Raw genomic sequence first — 10,415 nt, 5'->3', positions numbered from 1 at the left:
GTTGATATTAGCTTATATTGCCATCATATGGCATTGCAAACCAACATTAACAGCACCACCCCAAAAATGTTCAATCACTAATTTTTCTGTTGTTGAAATACGACTGCTAAACAAACCACCATGAGGCCAGTGTTGTGAAACTATTATACTGTTTATATTTATTTTGAAGGCCTGAATTTTCATAGAATGCGTTGTGCAAATGTTGCCGAGCAGACCGAGAGGGATGCTATTATTGCCTTGAGTTGGTAATTAAAAGCCTGCCTAGTGGAATACGCCTTGCCGTCCGTTCAACCCTTTTTACACAACTTACAAAATGCTTCAGATGAACATGCATAGTGATGGTCACTATGAGATCCCTCAGCAGACTGATTCACAACCACACGGCATGGCGCATCGATTCTGGAAAAATAATGGCCGAATCACGCGGTTTTCTATGAAAACCAAGTGGATGCACAAAAATTGGACTCAATCGTACGAGAAATACAGCATCTGAAGACCAAAGTTCAACTGTATCTATATTGTTGCCACAATTGATTTTATTTCCCCTTCAAGTCATGTTTGAGGCTCCGTCGTAAGAACATGGAGTTTTCTTTTTCATGTGTGAGCGCTCTGATTACACACAAAATCAGTATGTATGCACCCAGTTTAAGAGAGCCTGGGGAAAAAAACAGTGCAAATGCTGGCTTAGGTGGCCAGTGTAAGGCTAACGATTATATATCACCATATCAATATTTTGTCCCACTTATAGTGCTAATATATACTAAACTAAGATCAAATCTGCAGCTAAAACCGACTCAATGGGGACATTTTAGCAGTTCTATTTGCTTTCTACGCACTCAGCAAACCTTTGGTCTCAAATTCCTTTTTTTTTTTTTCGCTTTTCCAAGCATTCTCACCTACCGAGTCTTAATGTTTAAAATTACCGTGGCCGTGTCTTAAAATGGCCTCATGTTTATTTAAACCTCAAGGGCAGTGGTGAGGGTGCGCGTCTGTGGTGTTTTCCTACATCCAGCCAGCCGACCCTGGAGCCATTCATCAGGCCAGGCTGAGCATTCTAGAGACTTAGGGGAGGTGGGGGGTTTGGTTGGAACTGAGTTTACCACACAGGGCGTGATGTCACGCACTCCCCGCAAACCAGAGGGTGTGTCCAACAAAGGCAATTACAGGAAGGGAGTAGAGAGAGAAAAGAGGGGAGAAAAGGGGAAAAAAAAAAAAAAAAAAAAAAAGTATTTTTTCTGCTTTCTGAAACGGCAAAGACCACATAACACAATGGATAATAGTGGAGTCTATACACCAGTGTAAATACCAGGTTTTTGTGGTGGTGGGGGGGGAATGAGAAGAAGATAACGCATTTTTAAAACCTTTTCTACAATTGTGAACTATAACCTGTGCAACTCCATTGTATTTCGTTTTTTAAATATTTCAAGCAGTGCAGTCAAACAACTGAGAATGTGGTTGCACAAAAAAACAAAAACAGAACTCTTCAATTACTTTTCAAATACTCGATGCTGTCTGGATTAAAGAGAGACAGACTCAAGCGTAGAAAACACGAGGATCTCGGGCAAAAGAAGCCCAAAGATGTGAAAGATCAAAACAGGAGGAGGAGGCGGAAGGAAACCAGCCAACATCTGACTCGGTGGATCCAATTTTAGTGTGACGTGCTGCCAAAATGCTCCTACTGGAATGTAGAAATAGTAAATATCACTCAAGACAGAATCAAGAAGAGTGTGAACACAAGCATGTATTTCTATATATAGATATATCTTTTATTTCAATAATTAAACCCACTAAAAGTTGTAAGTACAACTTTTGAATGAAAGGCACAGGAACAATCAGACAACGCTGATATAATACTCAAAAGGAAATGGACAGTACAAAAGTGGACAGTCACACACATACAAACTCCTCCAGGGTGGGGGAGGAGGGAAGGGCAACGGATCAGACAACAAAGAGGCATGTTCAAAAAGCCAGGAGCCAAACTTTTTTTCCCCACATTTGTATTGCTTTTCCAAAACGGTCACAGGTGACAGCGTCTAGAAAAATCGACGTGTTGCCCGCGCTACTCCAATGGGCACATCTGAGTCACGACATCGAGGGGGACTAGAAACGAGACATACTGGGCGGCAACGTGTTCAAAGTATTCTTTTTCGCTCACGGTGAAGGGCGAGGTGTGGAAAATTAAACGATGTGAAGTGAGAATGGCAAAACAAGAAACTTACCGTGCTTATGCAAATAGTGGCGTTTATTTGCTCGGGTGGGGGGCGTACATTGTCGTGAAAGTCGAGAAACAAAATAGGGTAAGTACTATGACAGAAAAAAAAAATGGTAAGAACTGGGGCAGACTGGGTGGAACCAATAAGACGTACACAACACTGTGGAGCGATCACGTCAGTCTATTGGAACACCGGTTGCCAGGAAAGACATCGTCTTCACATACGGCAATACGACGCAAGGGACCAGTTTTACGACTCCAGACTTGAGACGGTTTACGTGCCTCTGAGTGCTGCTGTTTTGATTAGCAACAGCGTTCAAATGTACTCCGAGGTTAAACACCCTGTAAAGTGCATTCAGAGATTTGTTTCTGAATACATTATATGAAGAAGCTCTTCTCAGACTGAGAACTGTGCAGTACTTAATTGTGGAGCTATAGCAGATATTTACATTATTATTTATGTATATTTATGCGGATTAATTTTATAAGAAAACAAAGATGCCAGCTGGAGTAGCATCCTTATTCAGCAGTGTGGTTTCTCGCATTCAGCGGACAAGCCCACAACATTTGAGTGGCGACAATAGCTTGGTTTTTCACAATTTTGAAGACTCATTTTATGTAATTTGCCATCAGTCAATTTTGGAAGGGTTGTTAACAAAACTTCTCAGTGATGTGTCAAATTTAAAAGACATTTTCATTTTACAGGGAATATAAAGCTTTAGTGGCAGCAAATGAGAGATCACAAATTGCCAGCAAAGACGCCGTCTCCTCATATAGTACTACAGCGCAGTCATGTTGTTTTGTACAGTCATGGAGAAAATTATTAGACCACCCTTCTTCAATACCACCCTTCTTGTTTATTTGAATATCTGGTACCACTGAAGGTATACTACCTGAAGAATACAATGAACACAACACAAATACAGCTGGCTCCATAATACGTAGTCCTGTTTGACATGCTAAAGCTTAATTTTGCTAAACCAGTGATTTTGGTTATCAAGAAAACAATTGAAAATGGCTACATCTCAGCTCTTAATTCTAACTCTTATGAGCCATTTTTGTTGCACTAATATTTTTTTCCATGACTAACAGGACACCATACTTGGGGAGTACCTCAGGAAGTGCTGCTGTTTTGGTTAGCAGCTGGGTTTAAATGGTTTCTAACATTTTGTGTGGAAGGGATAGCCTCTACGACCTGAGGTAATAATGGTTCCATTTTGTCTATTTGTTCCAAGTAAATGACACACCTGTCTATTACAGGGCTGACCACTATTTGCGGAAATGGTAAAGTAGTTTAAATTTATTAGATTTTTTTAAAATGATGAGCCATAGATAAGAGTATATGAGTTTTGGATGGTACAGTTGCAGTAGAGGAACAAGTTTAAGGAAAGGGGGCATCACTTTGCACTGTCCTTAATTTCACCTTCAGCCTCTTTGGTACATCGGCGTTATCATCACAGGACTGTCTAGTTAACGCCTTTTTCCTATGAGGGCATCTGTTATTCTCACGGATTCCTATTAATGAAGCGTAGTAGTGGGCTGAAAAAGATGATTGCCACAACATTGACAGACCCTGTGAACGATGCGACTGATTGGAGCAGTAAACCATTAAGACTCGTCCAAGCTATCACAGGGGCTGCCTTCTCAGTTCCACCTGACAACGGAGATTCATGCTACCTCTGCATTCCCAGCAGCATGCTACGGAGGAAGAGGGGGGGGAGCTACGGTGCAGCAAAAATGTAAAGGCACCGATCGACTTAAATCTAGCAGTCAATGAATGGTGGGATAAAAAAAAAAAAAAAAAAAAAAGAATAGATCCCAGGGGCAAACTTTCCTAGGTGTTCGATTCAATGTCATGTAACACGATGATGAAATGAGGCGGCAAGACGGGGGATGCGTGTGTTCATGTGATTGTGGTGGGGGTTGGGGTCAGCGCCGCTTGGTCGCACACGTAGCATTAGCCTGCGAGCAAAGTGTCGCTCAGAGCCCGCCCCCTTCCTTTAAAGATGGCGCAACCATCCAAGAAGGTTGCTTCCGATTCCTATCCTGCCCTCTGTATTCTGGTTCCCAGCAGAATCTTGTTAGTGGCAGACTCCTATTTTCAGGCAGCAGCAATGTCAGTCAGTCAGTCAATAAAACTGAAGGGTCTTCCTAACGCAGGAATTCAGGATGCCTTCCTGCTCCTGTGCAAAGGAGTGCTAATGACATCAAGGATCTCAAGAGTTTGGAGCTTTTTACAGGTCCAGGATCCAGTCTCTCGGCGCGTCGGGCTGACGCCAACTCCGTTAATTACCTGGCTGGCGAGGAGGCGCCCGACAGCCGCGTGAGGTACTCGCGCAGTTCCTTCGCCGCCTGAAAGCGGCCGTAGCGCTTCTTGGGCTTGGTGCACTCGTCCAGCAGGGCCTCCAGCTGGCCGTCTTTGGCTATGTTGGCGGGCGGATCGTGGAGGAGGCCCCCGGTGGTGCCCCGCCACGTGGCGTAGCGGGACAGCAGGTTCTGGCAAACGGCGTAGTAGTTGTGGTCCACGGTGACCCGGGAGCACAAGGAGTCCTTGGAGAAAGACAGGCAGGCCTCACGGTCGCACTCCTCAAAGCGGCTCTCGTACCACACGTCGTAGCTGTCCGGCTTGTCTGCAGGGTGAAGACACAGACGTGTTGCTAGGACTATTAACTTGCTCACAGCAACAGCAGATTTAAACAGGTAGACATCACACAAATCACTCAATACACCTCTTTGAGCAGTTTCTTTTCTACTGAAGCTATTATGAACTGTCCGAAAAATAAATGAGGAAACAAAGAGAAATGTGTGCTGCTTTTCATGTCGTTTGAATTTTAAACAAGGCTACAGATCTCAAGAGGCACGAGAACCATTTTATTTTTGTTTAGCTGAACTGCTATGTAATTTTTGTATTTTATTTTATCAAGTAGTTTTATTTAAATAATGTTTTTAATCAATATCGCACATCGCCTAATATATTTAATATTTAAGTTTTATGTTTTCCCATCTCTGACTCCACTGCTTTCACTGATGTTTTAGGTTTTTGCCACTCTCAAGATTTACTAAGCAAATGAAAATTATTTCTCCAGCTGATTTGGTGCCGTTTTTCTCGAGAGGGGAGAGTGGTGCGGGGGGGGAGGGAGCCAAGAAAATAAACGAGAATGATGAGTAGGGGAAGGGGCGGAACTGAGGGGACGTTGTGTGGGTGAACGTACCCACCAGAGGATGCAAACACATACTCAGGGCATCAGTGTTAATGCACTTCTCATTGGCTCATCACAGCAACTATATCAAACCAAGTGTTGCCCTGCGAGCAAAAGGAGTCCACGTGCACCCCCCCCCCCCCACCAGCCAAAATAGGAGGGGCGTATCTACATCAATCAGTGAGGTTGATTAAGATTGATCTGCTCTCTCTCTCTCTCTCTCTCTCTCTCTCTGTGTGAGATAAAGACGTACGCTCACGCACTGAGGTGAGGTGAGAGCAATTAATGTTTCTGCACTCCACCTCGCCACTGACTGACTGACAAACGGCATCAAGAAAGCATACCATTCTTCTTGGCCACACTAACACAATTGAAGCAGTAGGATAGACTGTATACAAAGAAGAAGACGAAGAGGTTCTTCTCAAGGATGAAGCTGAGCTAAGGGAAAAAAGGTGAGGGCAGACCTCGGAAAAGAAAGCAAAAGAAGCTCATCACTTTCTTTTGTTCGGCTCACATTGCGGGGCCCGAGTATGATGAATGTACATTTCCAAAAGCGGAGAAAATTATTTTCAGTCGAAATGGACTGCAGAACATGAGGTATGTGCATGGTAAGTCACTTTGTCTCTGTTATTTCCCATGGACCCTCTCATGGAAAAGCACATCATTGTATCTCTTACAAGCACGTCTTGTCACTGGGGTGTTAACCTCAAAAAGGTACCGTTTGGGCAACCTTGACATTTACAGCTTGGGGAACATCTGTACTTTGATGGTCCTTGAAAAGGTACAAAAGACAATCTTCCCATTAATAAGGGGCTACATTAAGGTCGATAGCATGTCATGATGAATTCCTTAATTCCTGAGAATAAATATTTTCAAGAAGAAAAAGTTACAAGACGACATACTTTGTCAGGATAAAAAGTCAAATCTTACAAAAATAGTCGTACGGTATTTTCCAACATAAATTCATAAAATTATGGTATATAAATCAGTCAAATTTAATGGGGGAAGAAAGTCAGATTTTAACTAGTGAATTAGATGTTTTTATTCTGTAAAAATCATAGGACTATTCTCTTTGGGGGTAAAAAAGCTTTTTGGGCTATAAAAAAATAGGACTGTATTCCTGTGCTAATATGCATTTTGGCAAGGCTAATGTACCCCATAAGTAGTTATGCAGCTGATGATACGTGACAATTTATTGTAAATTATTTGCAGTTTGAAATCTAATGAATCATCTAAAGAACTAGGATGCTATGAAAACTGATAAATGGGCGCTTTCGAGGATGCACACTCAGTGCCTCAATGGCCTTTGGACTAAATTTTCCAAAACCTTCACAATTAAGGCCTCTTTTTATACTCATGTGGTCGCGCGGCCTACAACACCCGCATTGCATCACGTGACCGACGAATTGCCCCGCGCAGCACCTCTGCGTAGCTTGCCAGGCACCCGACAAAAATAGTTGCTGCGCATCGAACGCCGTGGAGATCATCTCTCGTGATTGGTCCATTTTAAGTCACATGCTGTGTTGACGTACCAGCGTGCCCTTTGGTTCTGCGTACCATCTACATCACCACCACCTCGATCGATTTTGCAGCATAATTAAACGCATCATCTAGGTCCATTTGTTCTGTCGCGGTCGCCATTGTTGTTGCTTTGTTCCTTTTTACTGAAAGGAAAGTAAAAACGGCTACCGGAAATGACAAAAAAAAAAAATGCAGAGAAAACTCCACCCTGTGGTGTCCTATCCAATACCAGCCAGAGCGACACCCCGACTTGGAGGAGAACTGTAGCACACTTTCAAAACAGCACGCATGGGTTGCGCTTGAGTATAAAGGCAAACAATGCGAGGGACAGCCGCAGTGACGTCAGCGCGGTCGCCGTCCGCACAAGTATAAAGAAGCCTTTAGATGAACTCGATCATAATGAATGCCGTCGACTGCAGTAATGGACTGTGTAAAACATGCTCCATCTAACACGTTTGATTTACAAATCAATTGGCCTCACTTTAAACTGATGAAACTCAATCACCAGTCACTTTGGATCTCAAGCACTAATTGTGAGTCATTGGATTGTCGGCTTCTGGGGGGTTAGCGTGAATGTCCTACGACCGCCCGGCGTCTGCCTGTGACCTTGTAATACCGATTGCTGCCGTTGTCGCTCGCGCATCCTCCACGCTGAGCCGCGACATTCGGCGCGCGCACAAACCGATCTGGGCGAACAGACACAATGGAGGCCCCATAAACATTCTTGACGCGCTGGCCCGGGTAAGCGGCTTGAGTTGTCAAGCTCCTGATGTGTCTGCCAGACAGAGTGCGCCTCAAGGCAGGATTGAGTATTAAGGCGAGTAAAACACACAGCGTGACAGCGTGGAGAACTTGCAGCTATCGGCTATAAAAAGGTAGGAAATACACTTACACCGGGGGGGTTGTTTGAACTGATCATCAGGACCAATTCATCACAAGGGTCCGCTTTTATCTGTAAAAGTAGATACAATACAAGCGCACACTCTCTTTAACACATACACAAAACCCAGACAACACTTCATATCTGTCACGGGGAGCGCTGGTGGAGCCTTAGTATCCCGTGACACAACAGTCCATCATTTTAATAGGATTTCTGGTAAAAGGGACAAATTAAAAAGAAGTGACTGGGTGGTCCTACCTCTGTGTGAAGTAGCCCTGGGAAGGTTGACCAAGGGGTAAGTATCTGTCACGCAGTACGTGTGATGTATAGCTCGGTCCTTGTTATGAGGTTTATTTCAAGAAGGTTGGGGGGGGACAGCTCGTTATCGGAGGCCCTCTTTGCTTTGATGGGGATGAGCATGTTGAAGGCAGAAGAACTGCTGCTGGATGAGGATATTCTTAGAAAAGGAGGTTTGGACCAAGCAGCAGCCCCTCCCAGAAGAGCTTTGGCGTCTAAAAACAACCCTTAATAGGTTGCATACACCATAGAGTGCAGTGTTTTACATGGATAGAAGGCTTTGGTCTGTGTTTGATTGATGAGATTTTTTTGACGAAGGGATATATTTTTAAAGCCCAGAAGCAGAGTTATTACTTGTTTTAGTTAACCTTGACTGACAGTTTCATCATTTTAGCGTTAATTGTTTGTGTTGATATACCAAGCACAGGAAGAACTGCCATGGCAACTGAAGAAATAGATGGACAGGAGGTGTTCAGGTAATGATGGCACTCACTCTGCTTGATCAGTCGCTTGTCGGCCACAAGAACGTTCTCGGCGTCAACAACGATGACCTTGCCGTCGCGGGGGCCGACCGCAAAGTTGTCAAAGCTGACATCGAGCAGGTAGAGGGCGAACTCAAAGTCGTTGTTGGTCAGTTGCTCGGCTATATCCATCAGCTGCCGTGCCAGGTCCACGCGCTTCTCCCAGGGCGCGGTGTAGTAACTCCACAGCTCCTCCCCCACGTAGTTGACAGCCACCACGCGCCCACACGCCCCCAGGTACTTGGCAAATGGCCACCCTTCGTCCGATGGAAAGCTCTGGGAACGACAAACATCAGAGGAGAGGAAAAAAACACCTGAGTTAAAACGCTGATTATAAAGAAGGCTGCTGTGCAAAGAGACCTGGCAAAAAGAAAAGCCAAGTGGGCCAACATGTTAACGCTCTCATTGTCGGTAAGTACTTGTTTAACTTGCGATATGAACTGGTTTTCCTCTTACAAAGAGAGAAAGGGAATAATCCCAGACATCAAACACAAAGTTCCCGTGCAGTAACATTTGATACGGCGGTGGAAGCACAAGAGTTGAAAATCTGCCAAAAGGAGCGCATGAAACAGAGCCAGTACTGGCTACAGCGGATTAAATCTAAATAGAAAAAGAGCCAGCTTGCGTTGAAGCCCTAAAGCAGTGAGCTGATATCCGCCGCCTGCGATTCCAGAAAACTGATAGGTTATTTACGGAAGCTGAAGGTTTAGGTTGTCATCATGTAATGATTTTAACTGGTGCGTGATGTTGGTTAACTGCGTTAATGCAGCTTGGGCAGGCTAACAAGAAGTCACAGTCTATTCCAGGGTGAGCGTGATAAATAATTACAGGGAAATTCCGCCAGAAGGGTGTGGCGTCCCCCACAATTTCATTCCGATTTAACCCAACTGACTGAAAAAGAACTGGCAAGCGTGCATCATGTGCAAATGCATAAAATCCAGTCTGTGGGGAAAAAAAAAAAAAAAACAGGAACAAATCCATCCCAATGAACAAGAATCACTTCTTTCCTGCTACCCCCACTATATCCATGGGTTATCACAACAAAGAACTTGTTTATGCAAATGTGTTTACAAGGAAATGTTACGAATAGCTGTTTTGTTGGAACTATTCTCCATTAGCTGCAACACATGCTGCGTTGAAAACACTGCCGTGTCAATAAAACACTATTTTGATTTCAAAGCAGTGATGGGTTTAGGTAAGGAATTAGTTATCATGAAATAAAAAAACGGACTGCAACAACATGTCGTGTCTCTATGAATTTAAGTGCATTACTTTTAGTACAAAACTCTGTTAAATTGTCCTTTTGCAATAAAGTAGCACATTGTCTGGGTGGCTAAATGTACCGGAAGGGAGGCTTAACAACAGGCCGCAACTTCCTATGTAACGAATACCACAAAGGCTCCTGTTCCTGGCAAGGCGGCTGCCACAGAGCGACAGAGAGGAGGGGAGGGAACTCGTGTTTCCGAGTCCTGCAACCTGATAGCGTCGGTGAAATTTCAGGGAACACGGCAAGTCACTGCTGGCAAGGTGTGAACTACTCCTGACCACCGTGTCGCACAGTCACCGGAGGTAACTTGACGCTCTGCTGGTTTTTGGTGCCGGCAACGAGGCTTGGCTTTTGCATATGCATGGCAAGCGCACGTTAGATATTAATGAAATACAAATTATTTAAACGTATATGGTTATTCTCACAGATAGCTCCATAGAAAAGTTAATGCTCGTAACAAACATCTCCAAGATTTTTCAAAATACTGCGCTCGCCTCTGAACTGGAACACGTAAGAG

The 10,415-nt window shown here is 44.1% G+C and overlaps 1 protein-coding gene across 1 annotated transcript in view; it reads right to left on the bottom strand.

The window, feature by feature from the left end:
* Positions 1-1,742: 1,742 nt before the first annotated feature.
* Positions 1,743-10,415, bottom strand: part of dipk2ab (divergent protein kinase domain 2Ab) — a 29,280-nt gene continuing 20,607 nt past the window's right edge. Inside the window, exons 3-4 of the mRNA XM_061758408.1 lie at positions 8,604-8,907; positions 1,743-4,842 (exon numbers count right to left, since the gene is read on the bottom strand). Coding sequence (XP_061614392.1) covers positions 4,502-4,842; positions 8,604-8,907 — 645 coding nt within the window. The 3' untranslated portion in view covers positions 1,743-4,501. The remainder of the gene's footprint in view (positions 4,843-8,603; positions 8,908-10,415) is intronic.

This window comes from Phyllopteryx taeniolatus, chromosome 20 (genome assembly GCF_024500385.1).
Source record: "Phyllopteryx taeniolatus isolate TA_2022b chromosome 20, UOR_Ptae_1.2, whole genome shotgun sequence".
Taxonomy (NCBI): Eukaryota; Metazoa; Chordata; class Actinopteri; order Syngnathiformes; family Syngnathidae; genus Phyllopteryx; species Phyllopteryx taeniolatus.
Note: the sequence above shows the minus strand (reverse complement) of the source record. Positions and strands in the feature narration are given on the sequence as shown.